The sequence below is a fragment of a genome (assembly GCF_019968955.1).
Source record: "MAG: Porospora cf. gigantea A chromosome Unknown PgA_NODE_52_length_53346_cov_320.513_1001-53346, whole genome shotgun sequence".
NCBI classification, from domain to species: Eukaryota; Apicomplexa; class Conoidasida; order Eugregarinorida; family Porosporidae; genus Porospora; species Porospora cf. gigantea A.
Window position 1 is genome coordinate 29,535 of NW_027151748.1, and position 22,812 is coordinate 52,346.

General features: G+C 52.8%; 13 protein-coding genes across 24 annotated transcripts; 5 read left to right on the plus strand and 8 right to left on the minus strand.

Moving 5' to 3' along the window:
• Positions 1 to 194: 194 nt before the first annotated feature.
• Positions 195 to 5,061, minus strand: KVP18_001554 (uncharacterized protein; the record flags this gene model as incomplete). Of its 2 annotated transcripts, XM_067951702.1 has the most annotated exons (3): positions 195 to 809; positions 838 to 4,881; positions 4,909 to 5,061. In XM_067951702.1, the coding sequence occupies 3 exons, from the start codon at positions 5,059 to 5,061 to the stop codon at positions 195 to 197; spliced, it is 4,812 nt and encodes a 1,603-aa protein (XP_067807948.1). The 2 variants fall into 2 exon arrangements, with proteins under 2 accessions (XP_067807948.1, XP_067807947.1); XM_067951701.1 differs by lacking the exon at positions 4,909 to 5,061 and having other exon boundaries at positions 682 to 4,821.
• Positions 5,062 to 5,103: 42 nt separating this feature from the next.
• KVP18_001534 (uncharacterized protein) lies at positions 5,104 to 7,191 on the minus strand (the record flags this gene model as incomplete). Its single annotated transcript, XM_067951662.1, has 1 exon — positions 5,104 to 7,191. The coding sequence occupies one exon, from the start codon at positions 7,189 to 7,191 to the stop codon at positions 5,104 to 5,106; it is 2,088 nt and encodes a 695-aa protein (XP_067807908.1).
• Positions 7,192 to 7,304: 113 nt separating this feature from the next.
• On the minus strand, positions 7,305 to 8,423 carry KVP18_005127 (uncharacterized protein; the record flags this gene model as incomplete). Its single annotated transcript, XM_067949491.1, has 2 exons — positions 7,305 to 7,541; positions 7,890 to 8,423. The coding sequence occupies 2 exons, from the start codon at positions 8,421 to 8,423 to the stop codon at positions 7,305 to 7,307; spliced, it is 771 nt and encodes a 256-aa protein (XP_067807950.1).
• A 106-nt stretch (positions 8,424 to 8,529) lies between these two features.
• KVP18_001543 (uncharacterized protein) lies at positions 8,530 to 9,275 on the minus strand (the record flags this gene model as incomplete). Of its 2 annotated transcripts, XM_067951683.1 has the most annotated exons (2): positions 8,530 to 8,983; positions 9,010 to 9,275. In XM_067951683.1, 2 exons carry the CDS (start codon positions 9,273 to 9,275, stop codon positions 8,530 to 8,532), a joined length of 720 nt encoding a protein of 239 aa, XP_067807929.1. The 2 variants fall into 2 exon arrangements, with proteins under 2 accessions (XP_067807929.1, XP_067807928.1); XM_067951682.1 differs by lacking the exon at positions 9,010 to 9,275 and having other exon boundaries at positions 8,530 to 8,871.
• Positions 9,276 to 9,324: 49 nt separating this feature from the next.
• Positions 9,325 to 11,610, minus strand: KVP18_001540 (uncharacterized protein; the record flags this gene model as incomplete). The annotated part of the gene is made up of 1 exon (XM_067951674.1): positions 9,325 to 11,610. One exon carries the CDS (start codon positions 11,608 to 11,610, stop codon positions 9,325 to 9,327), a length of 2,286 nt encoding a protein of 761 aa, XP_067807920.1.
• A 786-nt stretch (positions 11,611 to 12,396) lies between these two features.
• Positions 12,397 to 14,296, plus strand: KVP18_001533 (uncharacterized protein; the record flags this gene model as incomplete). Of its 3 annotated transcripts, XM_067951660.1 has the most annotated exons (2): positions 12,397 to 14,063; positions 14,092 to 14,296. In XM_067951660.1, 2 exons carry the CDS (start codon positions 12,397 to 12,399, stop codon positions 14,294 to 14,296), a joined length of 1,872 nt encoding a protein of 623 aa, XP_067807906.1. The 3 variants fall into 3 exon arrangements, with proteins under 3 accessions (XP_067807906.1, XP_067807905.1, XP_067807907.1); XM_067951659.1 differs by lacking the exon at positions 14,092 to 14,296 and having other exon boundaries at positions 12,484 to 14,067; XM_067951661.1 differs by lacking the exon at positions 12,397 to 14,063 and having other exon boundaries at positions 14,102 to 14,296.
• Positions 14,297 to 14,393: 97 nt separating this feature from the next.
• On the plus strand, positions 14,394 to 15,233 carry KVP18_001546 (uncharacterized protein; the record flags this gene model as incomplete). The annotated part of the gene is made up of 1 exon (XM_067951689.1): positions 14,394 to 15,233. One exon carries the CDS (start codon positions 14,394 to 14,396, stop codon positions 15,231 to 15,233), a length of 840 nt encoding a protein of 279 aa, XP_067807935.1.
• A 38-nt stretch (positions 15,234 to 15,271) lies between these two features.
• KVP18_001535 (uncharacterized protein) lies at positions 15,272 to 17,360 on the minus strand (the record flags this gene model as incomplete). 3 transcript variants are annotated; one of them, XM_067951665.1, is made up of 4 exons in its annotated part: positions 15,272 to 16,389; positions 16,449 to 16,520; positions 16,550 to 17,166; positions 17,197 to 17,360. In XM_067951665.1, 4 exons carry the CDS (start codon positions 17,358 to 17,360, stop codon positions 15,272 to 15,274), a joined length of 1,971 nt encoding a protein of 656 aa, XP_067807911.1. The 3 variants fall into 3 exon arrangements, with proteins under 3 accessions (XP_067807911.1, XP_067807910.1, XP_067807909.1); XM_067951664.1 differs by lacking the exons at positions 16,449 to 16,520; positions 16,550 to 17,166; positions 17,197 to 17,360 and having other exon boundaries at positions 15,272 to 16,399; XM_067951663.1 differs by lacking the exon at positions 15,272 to 16,389 and having other exon boundaries at positions 16,455 to 17,360.
• A 73-nt stretch (positions 17,361 to 17,433) lies between these two features.
• KVP18_001550 (uncharacterized protein) lies at positions 17,434 to 18,044 on the minus strand (the record flags this gene model as incomplete). 2 transcript variants are annotated; one of them, XM_067951696.1, is made up of 3 exons in its annotated part: positions 17,434 to 17,528; positions 17,556 to 17,976; positions 18,003 to 18,044. In XM_067951696.1, 3 exons carry the CDS (start codon positions 18,042 to 18,044, stop codon positions 17,434 to 17,436), a joined length of 558 nt encoding a protein of 185 aa, XP_067807942.1. The 2 variants fall into 2 exon arrangements, with proteins under 2 accessions (XP_067807942.1, XP_067807941.1); XM_067951695.1 differs by lacking the exon at positions 18,003 to 18,044 and having other exon boundaries at positions 17,434 to 17,895.
• Positions 18,045 to 18,086: 42 nt separating this feature from the next.
• KVP18_001553 (uncharacterized protein) lies at positions 18,087 to 18,579 on the plus strand (the record flags this gene model as incomplete). 2 transcript variants are annotated; one of them, XM_067951699.1, is made up of 2 exons in its annotated part: positions 18,087 to 18,477; positions 18,506 to 18,579. In XM_067951699.1, the coding sequence occupies 2 exons, from the start codon at positions 18,087 to 18,089 to the stop codon at positions 18,577 to 18,579; spliced, it is 465 nt and encodes a 154-aa protein (XP_067807945.1). The 2 variants fall into 2 exon arrangements, with proteins under 2 accessions (XP_067807945.1, XP_067807946.1); XM_067951700.1 differs by lacking the exon at positions 18,506 to 18,579 and having other exon boundaries at positions 18,087 to 18,485.
• A 31-nt stretch (positions 18,580 to 18,610) lies between these two features.
• On the plus strand, positions 18,611 to 19,435 carry KVP18_001539 (uncharacterized protein; the record flags this gene model as incomplete). The annotated part of the gene is made up of 1 exon (XM_067951673.1): positions 18,611 to 19,435. The coding sequence occupies one exon, from the start codon at positions 18,611 to 18,613 to the stop codon at positions 19,433 to 19,435; it is 825 nt and encodes a 274-aa protein (XP_067807919.1).
• A 168-nt stretch (positions 19,436 to 19,603) lies between these two features.
• On the plus strand, positions 19,604 to 20,653 carry KVP18_001547 (uncharacterized protein; the record flags this gene model as incomplete). 2 transcript variants are annotated; one of them, XM_067951690.1, is made up of 1 exon in its annotated part: positions 19,604 to 20,653. In XM_067951690.1, one exon carries the CDS (start codon positions 19,604 to 19,606, stop codon positions 20,651 to 20,653), a length of 1,050 nt encoding a protein of 349 aa, XP_067807936.1. The 2 variants fall into 2 exon arrangements, with proteins under 2 accessions (XP_067807936.1, XP_067807937.1); XM_067951691.1 differs by having other exon boundaries at positions 19,616 to 20,653.
• A 6-nt stretch (positions 20,654 to 20,659) lies between these two features.
• KVP18_001537 (uncharacterized protein) lies at positions 20,660 to 22,753 on the minus strand (the record flags this gene model as incomplete). Of its 3 annotated transcripts, XM_067951669.1 has the most annotated exons (3): positions 20,660 to 20,760; positions 20,789 to 21,590; positions 21,632 to 22,753. In XM_067951669.1, the coding sequence occupies 3 exons, from the start codon at positions 22,751 to 22,753 to the stop codon at positions 20,660 to 20,662; spliced, it is 2,025 nt and encodes a 674-aa protein (XP_067807915.1). The 3 variants fall into 3 exon arrangements, with proteins under 3 accessions (XP_067807915.1, XP_067807914.1, XP_067807913.1); XM_067951668.1 differs by lacking the exon at positions 21,632 to 22,753 and having other exon boundaries at positions 20,789 to 21,578; XM_067951667.1 differs by lacking the exons at positions 20,660 to 20,760; positions 20,789 to 21,590 and having other exon boundaries at positions 21,605 to 22,753.
• Between the last annotated feature and the right edge of the window lie 59 nt (positions 22,754 to 22,812).

Below are 22,812 nucleotides of genomic sequence, written 5' to 3' on the forward strand. Positions count from 1 at the left end.
AAAGTTTCAACAGGCATCAAATGCTGGATGCTGAGGGAAACCAAAACAAGGGAGGGTTCACCTGTGGCATCAAATGCTGGATGCTGCGGGTAACCAAATCAAGGGAGGGTTCACCTGTGGTGCTATGATAGTTTCAACAGGCTGCTGAGGGAAACCAAAGCAAGGGGGGGTTCACCTGTGGTGCTATGAAAGTTTCAACAGGCATCAAATGCTGGATGCTGAGGGAAACCAAAACAAGGGAGGGTTTCGCCATTGTGTTTGCAAATCGCTCGTTCAAGGAACAGTCGGCAAAAAGCTCCTCCCGAAAACGTCAACGCCCCAATTGGACTCACCACATCCGCCATGTCCAGACCTCCAAGATTTCTGTGAACCGTGTTGGCTAAGGAATACCGATGCATCTCCTGTGGAGACATGGCTGTGGGTTTGAAGGACACTCGCTTCGTGAGGACGTTCAGCGCCTCGAGTGACATCTGCAGGTCGTCATGAAAGAGGTTGGCTGGTTCAGGACCAAAAAGATGGCTGTGTTTAGCGATGGAGGCTTCACCGTCAGCCCATCCCCAGACGTTTCTATGAACAGTGAAAGGCTTGGACAAATCGTAGTCGGTGCAACGCCACGAGAGCTCCCCAGTCACGAACCGAGAGAGGAGTTCCTCAAAGTCGTTGAAGAGCAGCGGGACGCACCTAAGGGCTACCCGGATCAGAATGCAAGCTCGCATTGACTCCTGAGGGATCCCCTGATTGGGAAGTCGAGTCCGGATGTAAGACGATAGGAGTCGCGCTGATTGATGTCGAATTGACACCGTTTCGTCCTGCGTTTTCAAGGCTAAACATACTCACACTTAACGTGCTGACAACCCACAGATATACCAATAGTGATAAGTCGCTGGTGGTGGTGGTCAGGGCAGCGAGGAGTTTCTGTTTCACCGCGGGAGGAGCGTCCTGCCTTCCAAACTTGACGATGAGGTCGTCGACATCCGCGTCGGGGTTGCGGAGAACCAATTGAAGGCCCAAGAAGGGAATCGTAGGGTGGTGTTGGTGGGCCTCGATGAGGCTTCGCCAGTTGCAGTCAATGGTGGGGTCACCGCCGGAACGAATGGCAAGCTGCAACCACGCCTCCAAAAGTCTAGGCGTTCGCCCCCTCCATCTAAAATCCTGAAGGTGGTGGATGCTGGAAGTGTCGTCCACCAACCGCACCGCAGACAATAGTTGCTCGTCGTCTGCATCGATCTGGGAAAGAAGCTGAGAAATTCCGGGGTGGTCTTGGGTTCTCACGAGTTTTCTAGTCAAAACTCTGACGGCTACCACCCTTGTCGGTTCGAATGTGAACGCATCCACGTCCTTGACGACGTCCAACTCGAGAGCCTCTGCAACCAGAAGCGCTACAAGTCTCAGAGGGTCGTTACGGCTGTTCTCGATCACCGTTTTAACGCACTCCTCCACACCTACCAGATCGGGGGTATTAACCCTCGACGCCAACTCTAGAGTGGTCAGTAGGAGTCCTTCTCGCATGTTATCATCTATCGGTTGAGCCATGGAATGCTCCAGATCTGAAACCCAGGTAAAAACCTTGTCGTCTCGCCATGCAGCCATTACCATGTTCGCCACGACTCTACTGGCGAAGATCCTCACGTGTTTGCAGGTGGATCCGAGGTGACGGTACACCGCGTCCCCGATGGATAGTTGGCGTGCGGCAACCCACGACAGTCTCGAGAGCAGCTCCAAGGCAGTAAGAAGAGGTCCGAAATCGTCGGTATCGAATGTTTCAGCCAACCACTGAAGTATCGTCGGAGAGGCCACCACGATCTCCTCTACATGCCGACTGCTGTAAGAGTCGAAGGCCTTCTCACGGTGCTGGGCAATCGTAGAAAGTTTGTGGTCTTCAGCCCAGACTTCGGAGTTCGTGAAGTGGATGTGCGGCGAAAGGCGGTTAATCACTGCTTCAAAGAGAAGGTTGGCGCTGTTCCGGCAAGGCCAGGAGGGATGCTTGAGATGGCACACAGCCAAACTCAAACAGCGGTCTAAATACGCGGCAGTGGCATCTGTTAACCCTCGCGATCTACAGAGCGCTCTTAGGAGGTTGAGGACATGCACGCGCGCATCATCTTCTGCAGGGGACGGTTCTGATGTCGGAACGTTTACGGTAAGGGCAAGCAGTGATTCCATCAGCGCACACGTTGATGGATACGGCGGAATCTCCACCACCAGTAGAGGCACTGCAGCCTGACACAACGACAGGCTCTTGCGTAATGCAGGAGGAAGTGGAAGACGGGGGTTGGGTTTGCCAGTAACGAGGTCCGTCAGGGCAGCAAGCGCATCGCCCACAACTGCAGCCTCCCAGTTGGATTTTCGAAGTCTGCCGGCGAGAACGCGAATTGTTTCCGTAAGGCACCCAACAACGCCGGGATGACGCGAGGATAGCACCAAATTCAGCAGACTGAAAAGCAAAGCGTGCCACTCTGGATGGGTCAAGAGATCTAGAGCCCCTGCCTGGATCTCTGAGCAATCACATACCGGTGCTGCCTTCAAGAACGCGCCGATGAAAATCGCGGCTTCCTTAAGTGCCAGCCACGACCCCACCAACGACGCATTTTCCTCATGTTCATCCTCATGAACCAGGTGGCCCCTACAGTCCACTGATGCCTTGCTTAGAAGGACGGAGTCCACGCCGGCCGACAGTGCAGCGAAGACGACCCTCCCGAGGTCAGTCATCATGTCTCCTACCTTCAGCAAAGTTTTTCGCAGGTCCTCTGGCGGACGGGTGGGAACGACCCCATCCGTTTGCACAGTCAGCAGCCGAAACCAGCCGTGAAGTGTACTGCCGGGCTTTCCGAGGAGATCGACACACTCGTCAAAGGAAGCAGCTGACAGCTTGGCCAGTCTGGTTTCTACAGTGGTTAGTGCCTCATCCCAAAGCATATCCTGGGCACACGTCCCCACGAATTCAGCGCCGGTTATGAAGTCGGTATTCCGAACTGACTCCATTAGCAGGCGGCCAGTTCGGTTGCAGGATTCCACCAAGGCAGTGGGGACCTTGGCACAGTCGATTATCCTGCCAACGGAAGCACGAGAATGGTCCCAACTGGATAGGGACCAGTTCAGGAGAATGCACAGACGAGGCTCTTCATGCAGACAGGCGATCTCGACGGCGAGAGGGGCAACGGCGGGCTGCCTGATACTCGGTCTGTACGGGCGCGCCCCAAACAGACCATATATTAGCGCCAGCGCCTCCAGCACGCATTCAACTCTGTCTGGAGGGGTTCCCGGCAAAAGTTGCTCCATCAACACTTCGACAGAAAGCTCCACATGCAGAATAATCTCCCGCATGTACAGAGCGTCAGAGATGGTAGGAGGTCGTACCTTCCCAAGGCGAGCAGCGAATTCGGCGTCGGAGTGGTAACGCGCCTCTGAGGCTGACATGTGGCTTTGATATTCTTCTGGTCGGCGAAGTAGGAGCTCATAGGCCATCTCGAAGTCGCCCATCAGAGTATGGCTTTTTGCAAAGGCCAGTGCTGTCTTCGTAATGGAAAAACGCGCGCGTTGAAACACATTTACCAGAAGATTTCCGAGCGCCGTGCGCCGTTCAGGCGTCTCAGACTTCATGCAGTGGCGCAACGTCCACAGCAGCATATCTCGTGTCCTCGGGTGAAGTGGGCTTGATGTGGCCTTGTCGAACAGGACAGTCTTTAGCACGCAAGAGGAGATCTCTTCATCCAGAGAGCTAGCCCCCAATCTGAACATCGCAGGCGGAACTCGTGTGGTTGGCAGAACGAGTACATCTCCGTCCCAATTGGCCCTTCCACCTTCCAGAAGAAGAAAAACTAACTGCGCTCGAACACGCGACCACGAATCGAAATCCTCAGCGAGCAGCGTGGTTGCAAGGTCCTCAACAGCCCGTTTCACCCTAGACAAGGGAGCGAGTATTCCTTCCACGTGTCCTGAATTCAGCGCAGCTGAGATAACCGGCAGCAGTTCAGATTGAAGTCTGACAGGATCTTCGGATGCCATTGATTGGTAGACCAACGACAGCACACAACCAGCTCTCTGTTTCAGTGGAGAGTCGCACCAGGCAACTATGTTTTGGGAGAACCCATAAGGTAAGAACCTCACACTTCTAGGATCCCGCTTCAGGATCCTCTCCAGAAACGTCAGCTGCAGTTTCAAAGGGGCGTGGGTCAGCACAGTCGCCATGACGGCCTGCGTCCACCCGTGGGAAGCAGCCATCTCAGCGGCAGTCTCAGCCAGCTTCGATGCTTGCCCGTTAACGGTGCTAACAGGGGACAATGATAGAGGAAAGGCCAACCTCAGAAGGACTTCTCGGACGTCTTCGCAGCAGAGCTGGCTCCCATGGAGGAGCACATTAGCAGCCGTTCGTAGGAGCACATATCGGTGTCTCACCGTCAAACACGCAGGTTCAACCCGACCCAGGTAATTGATGCAGCTCGTCCCAGTAGGCTTGAAAATCGTGATGTACGCGCGTACCATACTCATTTCAGCGGAAAGTGGAAATCCGCTTGGGCTTGTTAGCATGCCAAGGACCAGCGTAGGGTACATCATTGCATAGACATGACTCATCAATGTGAGCACATCTCTTGGAAGAGTGTCGTCTGCACGAAGGATGGAGTCTAGAGTACCGTCATCCTTCAGGCCTTCGAGTTCCATTGTGACGTGTTGCTTCAGCAGACTAACAATCTCATTCGCCTCCTTGTTGAGGGCGTTGACGTGAACTGATGACTTAAACAAGGCGAAGTACTGACAGTACACCTTCAACGCTAGTCTGTGGATATCCCCGCACATCAGGGGACACACCTCCAGAAGATACATTCCGCATCTAGCCGTCGCCACAGCGTCCAAGAACGAAGAGGCCTTGACGGACACAAAGGTCTGTTTTCAGTGCGCTTTGCCACCCACCTCCATACGGGCCGACCACGCCGTCATGTCCACTTCAGAAGATCGCAACTCTGAAAGGAAACGGTCGCGATTCGCCTTCGACTTCTCCAAAAAAGATGGTTGCGCGACGTAATCGAATACATAGTGGAGATAATCTCCTTCCAAAAGAGCCATCACTAATAGCGGTTTTTCCTGACAGGCGTTTGACAGGTTAATTTACATCGTCCACCGAAGGTTCAATACATCGTGCTCCTCTAACCAGGCGAACACGTCGGAAAGTTGCCACCTCTTATGAAGCTCGACGTTGAGGGTATTGCGTAGAAAGGTGGAGTAGAGAAGCACAAACTCCTCATCAACAGTAGTAGCGACCTTGTCGAAGTAATCGCTCAGCAGTCCACTAACGTAGTCTCCGACAACTGGAATGTACCTCGATGGTAGGCAAATCCGTCGCATTCGAAGGTTGAAGAGTGTTGTATTCACTAGCTTCATCTTCTCCAACACCTCATCATCGTCTGTAAGAAGTACGAGGACCAATAGGCCTAAAGACCATATGTCGATGGCTGACCCTGCGTTGTGTCTGAAAAACATGCTGGGGTCTGATGTTCCGAAGTAAAAGTCCTGAATCAACGCGGGTGCGTTCATTGTTACTGGATTGAGAGGACGGTACCGCATGTGAAATAGCACAGGACTCCCATCGAAATCCATCCTTAAGGAGAAGAGCCTTCGCATGTCCGAATCCACTGCGGGTTCGTTCCTCAAGGGCCTCGAGTTAGGCACACTGTTCCTACTGGCCGCTTGGATGAATACATCCGCGGGGTGCATATCCCTGACGATCATTTGGTGAGAGTGGTATTGATGTAGAACACGCGCGAGATATTTGATGACCCCTAACAGCAGTTGGGATCTGTACGGCAGCTGAGGTTGGGCGAAGAGAACGCGTATCGGCACCCACTGTCCTTCAAATGCGACTTGATTGGCCAACGTTAAGAAGGGAAACTCAATCCCGTCGTCATCGCTTTCGACGTCCTCTTGCGGTGGGCAACCCTCCAACGACACATCCGAGTCTGACATTCCTACTCCAGACGCTGACCGTGGTAGCTGAGGTCCGGTCCGGTTTCGTCGATGAGACCGGCATGTCGCCCAATCTGGCCGAATATGCCCTGCGTCGTGGGCCAGCAGCAGCCGTTTAAACCTCGAGATCAACTCCCAGAAGGTGTGGGAGGGATCAAGGTCGGTATCTTGATTCATGAGCATGACTTCTGAGAAGGGCTTCTGCTTCGACCACGAACAACCTTGCATCATGCGGAGCATAGTCCTACATCCCAGCTCGACAGTGTTGTAGGTGTCCATACGTAATCGGAAGAACATCCTAAGAGCAGGACTAAGCATATCCATTGCTCCTTTGTGGTGTTTTTTTCTGACGTAGAACGATGGAGAGGGGATGCTGATCAGAATGTAGAACAAGTCTGTGATGGGATCAACATAGGAGTACCACAGCAGTTCAAATGGCAGCACTCCAAGTGTTCCGTGATCTAAAAATCCTTCTGATCGCAGATAGTTGAGTTTCAGCAGATGTAGAAGGACGCTCACGCTGTTGTTCGTGACCATCAAACTAATGGCTTCCTTCAGCAGCTTCGCGGGGTCCCCAACAGGGAGTGTACTTGACATCCGAGAAACTGAAAAGCTGAACCGACGAGACTGATGCCAGTCCTTCAGCAGGTGCTTCATTCTCCGAGCGCATCGGCAGACTTTCAGACCCTGCGTTATGGCCCTGCAGGGGTAAATATGAACCACATCCGTAGTGGAAAACAAATTATGTCGGGTGATTTCTTGAAGCGCCTCAAGCCGAAACTCAAGCGGCAAGCAATCCGCCTCCTCCTCGAAGAATAAGAATAGTCGAGTCGGCCAACCTACCCATCGTACAACATCACTTCGGCCGAAACGGAGCCGCAATCCAGAGGTCACAGCCCTTACCAGGCGCATCGATATCAAAAAGCAGCCTTCAGCAGCCGTGAGGTTCAAGTCTTGGACGAGTTCTCGTAACACGTGTTCGTAGTCTGGGAATGCTCCACTCGAGAACCATGAACTTGCCGAGCCTACAGGAACTAGCTTTCGTGTCATCAGATAGCCAACAAGCTTCTCCCAGGCAGCCGAGTAGTCTAACACCTCAGTCGGGGAGTCGAGAGCGAAAACGACAGCCTTGGAGCGGACTTCGATAACCCAGGTAGTGCCGCCGGACTGTATGAACGCTTTCTTGGCATGTGATGTGAGCAGTGATTGGTCCTGCGTGACCGTAACTGGCATAAAAGCCCAAATGCAGTCGCGGACATCACACCAAGTCTAAAAACACAGTACCCCCCTACAGTTCAAACTTCAAACTAGTTCATTGTAACACTCATGATGAATGCACACAGGTATCACTCCGACGCCGCCCTTTGCAGCAGCGACGTCCGTACGAAGGAACGCATGCCGTCGCCAGCTTGGCGATTGTCTGAGGAGTCAAGCAGGTCCATAGCCTCTCCGCCGTTATCCACGATTCCCAACACGTCAAGTCCTCCGCAACAGGTGAAAATGCCGAACGTGGTCACGGCGCCGACAGCGCCTCCTACGGCGACGGTGCCGCTGCCGATGTCCTTGGCGGCCTCAGTGTGAGTCTGGGTGGGGGGTGGGAGTGTTGTCGTTGTGGTCTCTGGAGTAGTCGTCGTAGTCGTCGTATTCTCTGTCGTTGTTGGAGTAGTCGTTGTAATCTCAGTTGTTGTTGGAGTAGTCGTTGTAATCTCAGTTGTTGTTGTTCTTGTAGTCGTTGTAATCTCAGTCGTTGTCTCAGTTGTTGTTGTTGTAGTTGTTGTAATCTCAGTCGTTGTCTCAGTTGTTGTTGGAGTAGTCGTTGTAATCTCAGTCGTTGTCTCAGTTGTTGTTGGAGTAGTCGTTGTAATCTCATTGGGTGTCGTCGTCGGCGTGGACGTAGTTACATGATCATGCCTCTGCACGAAACAGCTCACTTTTGAACGAAAGTAGGGATCTTCATAGCAATCTGCAGTCTTGCACCTATCTCCAATGTTGGCCAGAACAAAATCAAAACAGCCATTCCCCCTGTTCGGAGATCCAACAACGCAGTCGTCTCCTACGCACTCCGTTGGCCTTCCATCGACCCGACATAATAAAGGAAAGAAATCCTGCTTGAAATATCCGTCTAACTGAGCCTGGTAACAGTTAAACTCGCTACCTGACCAGTGAAGAGTGGAGCAGAGCAAGCGACAGCCTTCGTCGCTGATTATGCCACTTATTGAGTAGCAGTCGTCGGGCTTGATGTACATTCGAGGTCGGGGCCCTAGCATGCCGTACGGAATGGCAGTAGCCATTGAACACGTCCGAACGGCCTTTGTCGTACCGCTCTCCACACTCCGCTGCCCTCTGAAGGCGAAGCCTGTTTGGTAGGCGTTAGCCTGCTCGCCAGGACGATGGCCGATGTTGTCATTTCGTGGGAATAGGTGGAGTGACGCTGTGACAGTAATAAAAGTCGGCCACCACAACATCAATAATCAAATTTGAAAGGCTCAATGTGGTTCTTCTGACGACGTAAGAATTTGAAAGGCTCAATGTTGTTCTTCTGACGACGTCAGAATTTGAAAGGTTCACAGATCAATGTGATTCTTCTGACGACGTGTCCGGATCGGAGTCGTTTGCGTCATCCACAAGGAACTCCGCCGTCACATGGAACTCATGTCGGATCGTCGGATGCAAGGGGACGTACTTCGCGATTCCCTGCTTTAGAAGTGCTGCATTCTGTGGAGGACTGCTTCCTCTATGTAGATTAAACCCTGAGGAAATGTTGACGACAACAACAGTGTCAATCGCCTCCTCATCCGCACACTGTAGGTTGTGAATGTCCAGGACCTTTGCCAGTAGGAAGCCAGTCAGCAACAGAACTCGTCGATAAGCCTCTAGCTTCATGTGCCGGGCGGGTCCGACGGTGTAAACCATCCCCTTATTCAGTGGATGTTTAGGAGTGTAGACCTCGCGAAATATGCATAAGCAAACGAAACCCTCAGGGACGTTCGGGTCAATACACCCAAATGTAGCCCGAGAGAGGAAGCTGTGTGCAATGACGTCAGGCCTCACTAGGGGAGGTCCTCAGTGACTGTGGTCACATCGAATTCGGAGACTGACTGGTTGTAAACAACGAGCGCTCTCACGTGTCTCCGGCAGTGCCAGAGAAAATCTCTGTACTGCTCTGTCCGTTGACCAGCAGCAAGTAGTTCCCCCTTGAACAAGGAGTTGATCCCCCCTCCACCGACATCGAGGTTGGAGCCGCCGGGGTTGACATAGCAGTGACTGTTGCCGGGTTCGAGATGCACCAAACCCTTCAGTTGGGTCAGTTGAAACATTCTTTTTCCTCAGATTAGAATTCCGACACGTAAAGGTTGAAACGTGCACTCATAGATACGCTTCCACAAGCTGGATGTCACACAACAATCGACTAAGCATCGCGCGCCTTTCAGCCGCCAAGAAGCCTGTCGTGGCCGGCAGCTTCACTTCTGGCGCCTCTGACGGGGATCCCCTCTTCCCCAAAACCACTCTGGGCATTACGTCCAGCCTCAGCTTCTCGCTAATGCGGCGCAGAGTATCGATGTCTGCGCCGGCAAAGTCTTTAGTGGCAGCGGTGAGGGTCGTAGTGTATACCTGCAGCTCTTCGCGCACAGCAATAGGATCGATGACGTTGAGGTCGGAGGAGTCATCAAGTGCGAATCTGGTGATAACTGCTTCCAATTTTTGCAAAACGACAGCCAGCTTCTTTGACACGTCCACCAACTCCGGTTCAGTTGTTGATCTCGGCTCCCACGGCATGGTGCCCCCTTCAGGAAACACCCCCATTGACAGGAATCGACGACGAACGAGCTCCTGGACAGAGAGAGCCGGCTGCAACTTCACGATGGCTGATTCATCCTGCAGGCTGCAGCCCTCGAGCGTTACTCCAACTTGGGCCCCGGCCAACCAACTCAGTCGATCTGCTTCTGGGAATCTCTCGTCCAGTATTTGTTTCAGTGGCTTAGTTGAAGTCAACGCGCCAACCACCAGCGCATTCAGATAATACTCTCCAGTGGTCCAAAGATCAAAAGGAGAAGTCATAAGAGCTCTCGTTAGTGACCAGTAATCCAATGCCTTACCGCTAGAATTTGTTAGTATGGCCGTCCAGGCCATCTTGAGAGAGTCACCGATGGCTTCACATCTCGGCGGAATCCAAGAATCTAGCATGTCGAAAGCGTGAGCGTTGATCAATGCAGCTTGCAGGCCCCACGCCTGAGAAAACAGCTGCAAGCTCTTGATGGATAGTCGAGAATAGGCGTCCACAGCAGCAGTCACCATACCCATCCGAGCCAACTCGAGGCCAGCCAACAGAAGGGCTTGAGATGAGTATTCCTGTGACAGCGTAACGAACTGGGCGGCCCTTGCCTCGCCGACTGTGGGACTCAGCAGCGCATTCAGCACGGCAAGCCTACCGCCTGTCCTGTCTATGACATCGTAGTCAATCGTTCGGCCGAGTGACAGTTCAATCATGGCGGTGGTTGAGCTCTTCTCTGTTGCGAGACTTGCAACGAGAAGCTTCTTGTAGTTATCTGGATCACATGTCAGCAGAGTCGAAGCCGAAGCGCCCTTCAGCAACGCCACCAGCAGCTCCTGTTCGAAATCACCCGCGGACCAAGAAGGCTCAAGCCACATAGCCAAGAGCACCGATATCCTAGGGGCGAGGCCTAAGGTAACGAGGGCCTCGTGTTGCACGCCTTCCAACGCAATTATTCCGCCATCAGTGAGGTAACGCCTTGTGATCTGCGCCAGCAATGAAGGGTCCAGACCTGATAGCATGGACACCAGCATTCGGCACCAGGACAAGTCGATGTGGCCCGAAAGGAACTCTTGACGCGCAGGAGCGAACACTTCTCGAATGGACTCCTCCGATAGAGTTGCGCGGCTATAGGCATAGGTGCCCAAGCAAAGGAGGATTGTCGCGTAGTCGTCGTCGTCGAAAAAGTCCACCCTCCGCTTCATCAAAGCAATGGCATCGTCATATTCACCCAGGAACAAGCATGATGTCAAGGAGAGTCCTGTTAGCGACTGACAGAGCCGTCGCAGTACGGCACACCTACTGGGGTTGGTTTCCCGAAGTTCACAAGGAAGAGAAATGTTGTTCAAATCGAATCTGTCGATCAGCAGAGCTAGCATTTTGGCCGAGGTGTTGCTTGAGAGGTGAAGAGTCCAGGCGCAGAGTGTCACCGTGATGAGTTTCAGCGTCATTGACGGCTGCTGCACTGTTAGTTTGAGAGCCAGCGTCTGCAGTTTCGTTAAGTGCTCCACTACACTCTCAGAAAACGGCGCCCCGAATACTGATCCTTTCAGCAAACACCCCAAACCAATGAATGGGCAGGAAGCAGGCAACACCAGCAGCTGCTCCCCAAGTTGAGCGAGCATATCCGGAGCTCCCAGCATCGTCAGCACCCTGTCCAGCAAATCCCCGGTGTGCTCGTCGAAAACTACGCCGTCGTCCAGGAGTTGTTGGCAGCGTGTGACTCCCTTCCCCTTCGGTGGCGCTTGACTCTCGGCGACGGCAGAGATAACACGAGACATTGGGAAGTCAGGGGAGTCGGGAGCCACCTGCCCTAGAACGTCCAACGCGGCTTGGAACTCAAGTCTATCGATGAGGTCCCAAGCCTCCTCAATCAACATGCCTTAATAGTCATTTCTCAATCTCCATTCATTGGTTCAATACTGAATTGTGGCGCCTATAGGAAAACCGTTGTACCGAGCTTAATTGTCATCATTTTTTTTGGATGGATTTCCTTGGATGCTCAAGCGGCTCGGGTGCACCTCGAGTTTTTGGAACCTGTGCCGAGTTTGGCAATGGGGCCATGATAACCCTGAACACTGACCACTTTACCCAGCCTGGCAGGATTATAAAGATCAGGGACATTGTGGTGGGCGTCGAGCCCTCGTGGATTATTAACAAACGTCGCGCGTGAGTTGCTGGGTGGTTGGATACCCAGTGAAGCTGAATCGCCACCTGTAACCCACCCTGCAACGAAGTCTGCTTCTTCAAAAGATGGGGATATCTCTCCTGATAAATTAAAAGCCAACCGGAATATCTCTCGTGCCGAGGAGCAGAAGAGACTTGAAATCTTCGAATCCACCCGTAAAACTCCGTCCGCATCACCGGCCCACGCCTACGAAGCCTTGACCCAGCCTATGCCCCAAAGCCTGCAGAAGAGCACCGAGAAGGTGGATTTGCTTAAAAGCCTCCTCGGTGACTCAATAGCTAAAAGCCACGGCAAGGTTTGTCAAGGGTTAGGTTATGTGAAAGTCGGAACCGAGGGGGACGAAGATGCTATGCCCCAGAAAGTGATAATCATTTAGTTAGAATTTGCTTGCTCTCCCATTTAGTTTACTTGAAAATGGGTGTTGATTGAGTTACTTGTCGATTTAGTTTACGTGAAATCACCAATAGAGGCAGCAAGGATGACGGAACCGTCGTGGGAAGAGCTGATGAGAATTCTTCTGCCTCTAGAGGCCAGATCTAGAGGCAGGCCAAACGATAGGCCAACGATGGACACTGAAACCGCTGAAGTCCTTTTCCAGCGATCTTTGCGACTCGTCGAGGACCTTGAACCGAAAGTAACCAGATGCCTTCGAGACTTCTACGAAATCGATGTGCCAAAGCTTCATAAGAGCGACGACCAGACTTGGAAGTCTGTGAAAGCCGGTACCTTACAGGAGAGACTCCAGAAGTTCTCGGAAACCCGTGCTACCCTTTCGGCGACCGTCAAAATCGACGCGACAAAGACAGAGTTCAGTCGTCTTCACGCCGCCCTCGTGGAGGCTGTCAAGGACCTGTGCCGCACCACCGCGTGCAAATCGCTAGCAGTTCCCCAGAAACGAGTTGGGATTTGCGTAAACCAGCAGTGGGATCCGATTGAGTCAGCGGAGGTCGAGACTAAACTAGGAGAAGGGGAGGAGGCGTTCGTTTTTGCACTGCAGAAAGCGGCATTCTGTGTGGCCACATTCCACAGGACCCTCAGAGAGCCGAATTCTGCTGAATGCGCCCTATCGGAGGCTCAAGCGGTGCTACACGTTTTGAATGGTTCCCCATCCTTAGCCTTTGATTGCCTGCTGAGAACCTACGACTCAAATCCATGGGCGGCATCCCTATTGGCTGGTCTCGTGCTCACTATGGGCAGAGACCCCTCTGAAGCGACCTATTTCGCTTCCGCTGGCCTCAACGCTATCGGCGTCTCAGGACCCTGCTTCGAGCTTCACACCCTCCGGAGCCTCGCGACGCTTATGCGTCGGGGACCAAGCCTGTGTGTAAGCAGTTTGTTGGTTTCCCTGGACGACGCAGAAACGGCGTTTAGGCTTCAGCCAGACGAACCCAGCGCGGTGGTTGCGAGAACTTTGCTTGGATTTGAGCTGCTGGCGAGAATAACGGCTCACGAGGCGTTCGTAGGGGACAAACATCCCGCACTGCTCTCTCTGAGGGACAGCATGTTTCTGCCTGAGCATTGTGATGTCTGCGCTCCGGAACGGATCTGTCACGCGTGCGCGTGGCATTTACACCGGGAGTTAAGACGAGGAGTCGATGGTTGTCTTGAGGTGGAAGCCAACTCGCCTACCATGCAGTTGCTTGCGAGGTTCTGCTTTGACCCCTCAACTGAGCCGCGAGAAATGCCCCAGGATCCCGCCCTTGGCGATTTTCTCGCGTACCTCCACGCCGTCGAGAACGGGGCTCGGGTGTTAGTCAAGGACCACACCTTCAGAGGCGTGGAGTGGTTATGGGCATTGACAAGACATTCGAAAAAGAAAGGACCTGATGTTACTGCTGCTTTCGAAAAGGTGCTGTCGTTCTCTGACCCTTCCACTCTGCCAGTCTCTGTCTCTGTGTTGCAAGCTTTCCATGCGAACGCGCTGGCCCGGCTGAATCTCTGGGACCTGTTGCCGGCGCAGCTGCACGCGCTAGCCTTCTCGGACCACTTGAACGACACCTGTTTGCCCAGGTTCCTCCGTGCACTCGAGCTCGCCTTGCAAGGCAACCACCGCACTTCACTTGAAGAGCTCACCTGGTTACTAACAGAACGCCCGACCGATATGGATTTTCTTTTGTTGGCCGCTGCAGCCGCTTTGGCCACAGCGTAAGAAATCTAGGCCTTTGTCATCCAGCGACGCAAACATGGCCATTACATTCCTCCGCCGCCTCTGCACCATCAATCCTGTCTCCCGTCCTGCGTTGATGCTGCTCCGGTCGGTCCAATTGAAGCACGCCTTGGTACTCGACCCGCTGGATACGTCTATTGAGATGGTTATGGTGGGATTGTACCCTCAAACCTCACACGTGGCTCAGTTGGTTCCCTTGCTGTGGTCGTGACCCGCTGTCAACCACTGAGTTGGCTCCCTTGCTGTTGACCCACACAGCCACTGTTCATCATTATGTGGATTTTTGCAGAATTCATCTCGTTGCGTCAATGTTACTACAGCTTCTGGGACTGTTGGTCTCGGCTCTGTCTATAACGACACTCCCTTCCAACGTTGTAGTCTGGATCATCACTCCGACCCACAGAGATCCCCGCCGGTACGCTGATTTGGCTGGCATTGCAGCGGGGTTTCACGAACACAGAGAGAATATTGTGTGGGTACTGATCGAAGATGCTAAGGAGAAGGATGAGGCTTTCGAGAAATTCATAGCGAAGGAGAACATTCCCTACGTGTATCTCGCCGTTCCGAATCAGTTCCCAGTCTGCAAAGGACTTACAGCCCGAAATCTCGGTCTTCAATACGCTCTGAAGAACGCCGATGCGGACAATAGAAACTTTTTTATCATGGCTGACGACGACAACAGATTCAGTAGCCGACTCTTGCCGGCGCTCGTGGCGCAGACGACGAAGGTGGCTGCTTGGCCCGTTGGAAACATTGGATACGGAATTTCAACCCCCCTTCTCGACTCCTCCGGTGAGGTCTACGACTTCTTTGACCACTACCGACGGAGATGGTCACTTGACATGGCTGGCTTCGGAGGAAGCATTGATTGGATGTTGGCAACTAAGGGCACAGATCATTGGAGGCTCAACAGGTGTACTGCAGGCCAACAGGAGACGATGTGGGTGGAGCGCTTTGGATTGAAGCCTAGGGACTTCGTATGCCTCGAGAAGTGCAGCGATATACTCGCCTACCATACAAAGACTATGAAGTACCCTAAGTGGCCCATCAAACCGAATACATGGGCTCAAGTTTACAGTTCAGCAACCAACTTGAGGGCGTTGGTGGAATCCTACGTCGAGTATGACATAGAATTACCAGAAGTGTAAAATTCAACCTGATATAGCATTACCAGAAAGAAACTACCCTAGTGAAACAGCTTCTCCATGCTCTCCTTAGTGACGATCCGACGGATGCAGTCAGCCAGAAGTGTAGAGATGCTGAGCGTGGTCACCTTAGGACAGTCGACGTTCTCCAGCTGAATCGAGTCAGTCACGACCACTTCTTCCAGCGTGCTCTCTGTTATACGTTTCTTCGCCGGTCCCGATAGTAGGCCATGACTAGCGAAAGCGAAGACGCGCTGTGCTCCCGCCTTTCTGAGTTCTCTGGCTGCTTCGCAGAGCGTGCCGGCTGTGTCGATCATGTCATCCACAATAATGACATCACAACCAGCCACGCTACCGACAAGGTCCATGCGCTCTATCTCGTTGGCCTTCCGACGTTGTTTGATGATCATCGCGATTCCGCAGTCGGGTACTCCGCGTGCAACGAGGCCTTCCTGAAACTGCCGGGCTCGATACACGCCGCCAGCATCCGGCGAGACGATTACTACGTTCTTAAGCCCCTTAGTAGCGAAATAGTCCTGGCCAATAACACTGGCCTCTAGGTTGTCAACCGGTACTCTCGGCCCAAAAAAACCTTGAATCTGTCCGCAGTGCAAGTCAACCGAGATTACGCGGTCAACTCCCATGGCTTCCAACATACGGGCCACATCTGCGGCTGAAATCGGCACACGAGAGGAAAGCTTCCGGTCTTGGCGGGCGTATCCATAATAAGGAATCAGTGCCGTGATCGACTTCGCACTAGCTCTACGGGCTGTGGAGATCATCAGCAGAAGTTCCATCAGATTCTCGTTTACAGGAGGGCTAGTGGGTTGAATCAGAAACACATCCTTCCCGCGACATGAGGACTTGTACTGAAGTCTAACTTCCCCATCGGCAAACCGCTTTACCTGGGAATCCCCCAGTTGGATTCCTAGCCGACCGCATATTTTCTTGGCCAATGTAGCATTGGAATTCCCGCAGAAAACTATAGCCGACTGGAGGTCACTGCGGGAGAAGGCCGCTCGCTGAGCAAAGTCGGTGTCCGACTCCCCATGGCGCTTTGTCACGGCATACACGTCAGATTTGGAGGCCTTGGCATCGCAAGTCGCAACAGGCAAAGGTACGGCCTTGGTGATGCCAACCTTAACCAGGCGTGTCAACACTGGTAGCATTCCGTGTGAAAATACAGATAAACACGCGCACACACCCCACAATTCTCACTGATTTTCAGTACTGTGAGTGTTCTCTGATCGTCTTCGCCAGTTGTGCTCGAAACTCTGGCTCTTCTACCAACTGCAAGAATGCAGCTCTTCGATCTCGACAACTGCCTAGATTCTCGTCACACAAGAGCTCGTCAACCAGGCAGTCTAGTTCCGTTTTGCCAGTGGCACCTCCAGCAAAATGATTCTCCAGCGGGCCGCGTGCAAAACTGCGCGCGTGGTTTTGGAAAAAACTGCTGTCGGAAGACAAACTGTCGTTTGCGGGGAATGCCGGGTTAGTCTCTCGCTTCAACGAGAGTGTGGCCCTTGCAGACTTACCATTGATTATGTCGAGGATTTCTTGACCTTGGCGGGCTCCCTCGTCGACATCTATGAAGTTATTGCTCTGCACACTCCGAATTAGATCCGCGAGCTCATTTCTCTCACTGCTCGAGGCGATCCAGATCCCAACAACCTTAAACTTGGACTGACCAATGGGACGTCGGTAGAACACGAACTCCTCTGCAGTGCTGACGTCCCAGTCGTCAGTGATGTCGTCCACCAGATTAACTGTCGTCTTCTGGTTCACTACAATCAGACGAAATTGGGACTCAGGTGAAAGTTGCGGCTTTGTGAGGGCGTCCGAAACCTCCGGCCCATGTGGAATACCTGTCTCGTTCCTAACAATGCCATCGACAGATATTTCTCTGGGGTTTTGAGATCTTTGCCCTGTTTGTCGTCTGAGTTTATAGAGATGCCGCTTCACCCACTCCACAACGTACAAAGAACCTTCAACATCAGATCGGAGCCACTCAGAACTCAAAGCGCTCCATACGTAGACGCAGCAGTAAGCCCCTCTGAATATTACTCTCTGGACGCAGTAGTCCGACTTTCTAAGAAGGTTCACAGTAGCCCTATGACAGAGAGCTTCCATAGACAAACGCCTGATTTACAGTATAATGCAGCCCTGGCTCGCGTGCGAAAGTGAGTGTTGCCATTTTAAACTGCTAACCTCGAAGCGTTCTGCCCTGGCCTGTAAAGGGTTGGAATGCTGCCAGCGGGTCTGATTGCTCCATTCGCTCTTGCTGCCTCAAAAACGCGGCTGAATGATCTTTGCATCGGCACCCACTGAAGTGATTTCCACCGCTGAGACCTGTAGGTGCAGGACATCTTAGCAAGTTTTTGAACAGCTTCCAGGACCAAACCGATCCCAGAAGTGCTGGAACGAGCAGCCCGAACCACAAAACCACCTGCAATTCCAGTGACCCTGAAGTTATCGTTTCAAATCCTGCCTCTCTCGTGTGGGCGGGTTGCAACAACACAGAGGCGTTGATCAGCCCCTGGTTAACAGCGAAGAACGCGGAAAACATGCAGGTGTACATCAACACTCGGACTGCAGATATGTCGCAACTTTGCTTGTCACGCGTGCCGTAGTGGTATACGCCAAGGAATACCATGTTCAACACCATGAGCAACTCTCCCGTCAGAAGAAGCAGTGTGTAGAACGTGCCTAAAACCCACAAAAGTGGTACTATACGATCCAGCAAGCGCTATGTCAACCAAACCGCAAACCCACAGAGGCCTCAGCGTTGGGAACGACAGCGCTCTGGTTTATCATGCTCAATTTCGAATTAAGCTGAAAACTTCCCTTATCCCGCAGATGCTAAACCAAGAAACTGAAGCCGAAAAGAAGCTTCGTGACATTTCCACGGTCGTAGAAGACTGCGCTGAGAGCTTCAGCGATGTCGCGGTGCACATTGAGAAGTGGGGGCCTGTGAGGGCAGGCCCCGCCAGCAAGCGGCCGAAAAAATTGCAAGCTACGATGCGAAAGCTCTTGAAACGGCTAGGGAGGATGGAACTCGTGGCCCAGCAGCCCTCACACATGATGCAGCAGCTGCCGCTGGGCCTTATTCGGCACACATCCACAGGTCAATCTCCGAACCCGTGGATAGCGGAGTTGTTTGACCTTGGAGTCTTCGAAAACGATGCCGCTCGTGGGGAGCTGTTGGCGTTGTCGTCGTTTCACCAAACTCTACTATACAACCTCCAAAGTGAGTGAAAGTCAGCAATGTTACACAGATCGTGGAAAGCCATCGAAGAAACCGTTGCCACCAAAGCGTTTAGCCGGAGTGAAGAAGGAAATTGGAAAATAGTCGTCATACTGAGCATAACACTATTTTTAAGATGTTCTCATTTTGGTATTTCCTGCTGTTTTTCCGATTGACCCTCGCGGAGCTTGAGGTGCTCAACCATGGCTTCTGCCTCGTTCAGGAAGAGTGCGGACCTGGAGCCCTCGCTGTGAAAGGTTACGTCACCGAAGCTGGCATCGAATTCGTTCAACGAGGCGAGTTTCGAAAGGAAACCGTCAAGGTTGACTGTTACAAGCGGCCTGGCGTAGCTTCTGACGTTCCCGCGGATATTCTTTGCAAAATCCCAGTCCCCAGTGCGATTCGTCCAGGAACGGATTGGCAGTTTACCTGCAGCGGCGCTGCCACTTGCGAGGGCTTGCCTCCAGTGGTTTGCCATGAGACTGAGGGTTGCGCCTCCGACATCTCCTCGTACGGCCCTCCATGTCCACTGATCCTGCCCACGGATCCCCTGCCAACAGCCAGTGCTTGGTGCGTAAGAACTCCAATAGAGCCTATATGTTGGTCTGGGTCCCTGAGATCAGAATGCTCTCCTTCCGTGGATGGGTGGATGCGCATGCAAACGAATCGAATTGAAGCTCTGCCTTCCAATACTTCCGTCTTTCGTAGGCCAAACGGCCGTGTTTTTGAGACCCACCGCACCGAATGCTGGGGTATCGAAGGACACCTTAATGGCGTGCCCTGCGCGTCTGAGCCGAGAAAACCGCGGCGACCGCTGCGAAAGCTGATAATGAGCAATCCAGCACCCTTGATGACCTGTATTGTACTCACGATTCTCACTCTGGCGTTTATTGGCGTGTGTGCTGGCACTATTTTCGTGTCGCGCTTTCGCTTCTCATTGACGGCGCCGACTCGCGACTAAGCGCAAAGTTTCGAGTGTGAGAACGCTGTGTAGAAAGTTTTTTATGTTTAGTAATCATAGGTACTGCTTTCTTGTAGATGACGAGCATGCCCTTTCCTACAGTAGCTTAACCACGTTAACGCCGTAGTTTAGAAGGATCTGGCGTAACCAGATTCGTAAAACTTTTGTATGCATACACCAATGTTTCCCCGCACCCACCAAACCAAATTCTCTGACAAAGTTGCAGACGAGTTGCGGAAAAAACACCGGCTTCCCCTCTCGGACGAGATCTCTCATGTTTACGGCTACGAAGACGATGACGAGCCACTGCCAAAAGCTCAGCATAGGTCTCAAGAGCAGAGTGAACACACAATAAAACTGGAGGCGCTTACACGAGAGCTATCTCTGGCTTTGAGCGCCAAGGAGATTGAAATTGAAACGCAACGAGCCGATATCAAGTCCAAGGCGACCCAGATTAAGGGGTTATCTGAGGAAATGGTAGCCCTACGGACCTCAACAGAGAAGGCCGACGCTGAGAAACTCCAGAAAGAGGAGGAGCACCGACTAGAGGTGCTCGGGTTGAAGCAGGCTTTAGCTGACCGCAATCTTGAGTTGGACCAACTGAACGGGCGTCATCAGCACAATCTGCGAAACCTTATGAAGGAGGTTGAGTACGTGCAGAGTATCGTTGACCAGTGCCAAAATGATCTGGACATGAAGACTTCAGAGATAAGACAGTTACAGGCAACTGTAGACGAAGGTGAAAAATTGCGAAGCAAGATGGAAGATAGAAATCAAGAGCTACAGCGCCAGGTGTACGATGTCGAGCAGCGCTGCGCTTCTCTGTTGGACCGAGTTCAGGCCTTACAAGAAGAAAACGCCTGTGGTACTGTAGCAGAAATCGCCAAGCTCAGAGAAGAAGTAGAAGGACAGACGGCGAAGTACGCGGAACTAGTCTCAAGCCTGAAACCTCAGGATTTGCGACCCCAGGATCTGCTTTCTACGACTATGGATTCTTCAGAACCAGCCCCCGCCATCGATACCGCCGGCTTGACATTCCACGAGAAAATTGAAGGGCTGAAGTCCTTCGCAAATGAGCTCCGACAAGTGGCAAGGCCGCCCCTGAACTACGAGGGCAAGGCGAAGCTCGCAGAGATCAGACATAAATTGACGGCTGCGGAATTCGCGCCGGCAGGTACGTTTCAAGAATTTCTCGAAGAATATCAGCGCCAACGGTAAAGATCGTTAGTCGTGCAACTCAACCTTGAAGGTGCTTCGGACGTCGTCCAACAGCTGAGACCCGCATGAATCCAATGCCTGCTTCGTGTCGATATGCTTGAAGAGCCCTGCATAAGTTGCCGACTGTTCCCTTACATGACATGAACTCTCGAAGCTTAGCCTCGATCTCAGGAGAGGTCACTGCTGGGGACGTTCCTGGAGGTGGCGGCGGTACCATTAGCACGCTCGTATTGATGCTGATAATGTGTGTGAGGTTCTCAGTCAGCAATGCTGGGTGGGTGTGAGCCATCAGACAAATGCCCCATGCGGCATGCGCCTTCTCAGAGTCCGTTCGTGAACGGTCTACAACAGCCGCAACGTACTTGAAATTGTTCGTAACAACAGCCAGCGTCCTTTCAGGGAAAATCGCTCCAATCGAAGCGATGGACTGAGCGCAGGTGCAGGCGGCACTTTCGGATACTGGATACCCTGGAAGCACCTTATTAAGCATGTTAGACACCGCGAGCTCGACAAAAGGCTCAAGTACCGCAGGCTCGCAGAACTGGGCCATTGAGGCCAGGCACCAAGCCGAATTATGAATCGCAGCGCCAGTTCCCACACTCGCTCGTTCACACACCACTGGAACAGTGGTGGAGGCGATTGGCGTGAATAGCTGCGGGCAGACGCGCACTATGTCTCCGATGAGGCCGCACAGGGCTTGCTGGAGGCTATACATGCTGCGCATAGGCGCTTCTGTGGCGATCTTCTGAATGCAACCCTGGATGCCATCGGCTAAGGAAGCGAGTACCACCGGCGCCCGATCTCCCAGCGTGCCAACGAGCGCCCCCATCAGATCTACAAACACGTCCAACACGTCAGCCCGAGGATCGACGGAGGAGTTGGGATCACGAGCCGCTTCCAGAATTTGGACCGCCATCATCGCCATCTCCGCAGTTCGCTGGAAGCAGTTTGTCATGAGTGAGTTTGCGGTTTGCTTACGGGTAGTATTCTTATGGCCACTTCTCGGAAATGGCCACGGAACCGAACCGCCGTTGAAACTAGAAGCTCTACCATGGCGATGAGCTCGTAAGTGTCATAGTTCATTCCGAGGAAGTCCGCCACCACCACTTGCATCAAGTCTAAGAACTCGGGACGACCAACCAAGTGTGAGGGGCCGAGGACATCGAAAAGAGTACTAATCGCGTCAAGGAGGATCGCCTTATTCTTCTTCTGGTAGATAGCGTAGCACTCTCTGTATCGGCCACAGATATCAGGGACGTGGGGCACGAGCTGGACGGTCGCGTCCTCTTCAAAGAAGGCAAACGCGGATATAGCTGCTTCTTGCACCTGTTTATTGGTATCGCAGCACATGTTGAGAAAGAGACGGGTCATTTCCATGATGATGTTGGGGTCCCGCTGCTCAGTAACCCACTCCTTGAAGCGACTCAACGTCCATACGGAAATGGAACGGAGAAGAGGATGTGGAGACTTCGAAGCGTCGTAAATTTGAGCCAACAGACCTGGTATCCCTGGAGGCTGGGATTCTAAACTGCGTTGGGCAGCCGGCATCATTGCACCCAAGGCAAGGAAGCCGCTCTCCCGAGTTTCCCAATCCTCCGAAGCCATCAACTTCAAAACGTACTGGAACGCTGCATTCAGAAGCCCGTCTGTGTGCATCGTAGCCAGCCTGTCAAAGGCCAGTGCTGCATACTTGCGTGCAGTCCATTGGGAGCCCCAGCAGGATACAGCAGGCTCGTTGTCGTCGGAGTCTGAAAAGTCATCTTCTCCACGACGGAATGCGTGACCCGTTTCGTGTAGCTGGTCTGGCACGTGACGATTGTCGTTTTGGAGCGCGTTCTCGTTCATAGAGAGGTAATCGGCCGGACTGTACTTCATGTTCCGGAGGAGAATCTCACAGAGCATTGGCATGAGCTGCAGTATAATCTGGTAGCTGCCGTGCAGGGTAATAGCAGCTGGCCAGAACTCCAGGGCAACGAGCCGGACATCATAAGTGGGGTGCGCACTGGCTTGCAGAAAGTACTGAAAGATTTTCTCATCACCTACGGTGTCCTTGGGTCGGTACTCAAGCACTCCTAGGAACCCCCTCAGAATCAGAACCATCAACTCAGGGTCGTTTAAAACGGCGCACGTCCTCAGCGCTGCCACGTAGGGAGTAAAGT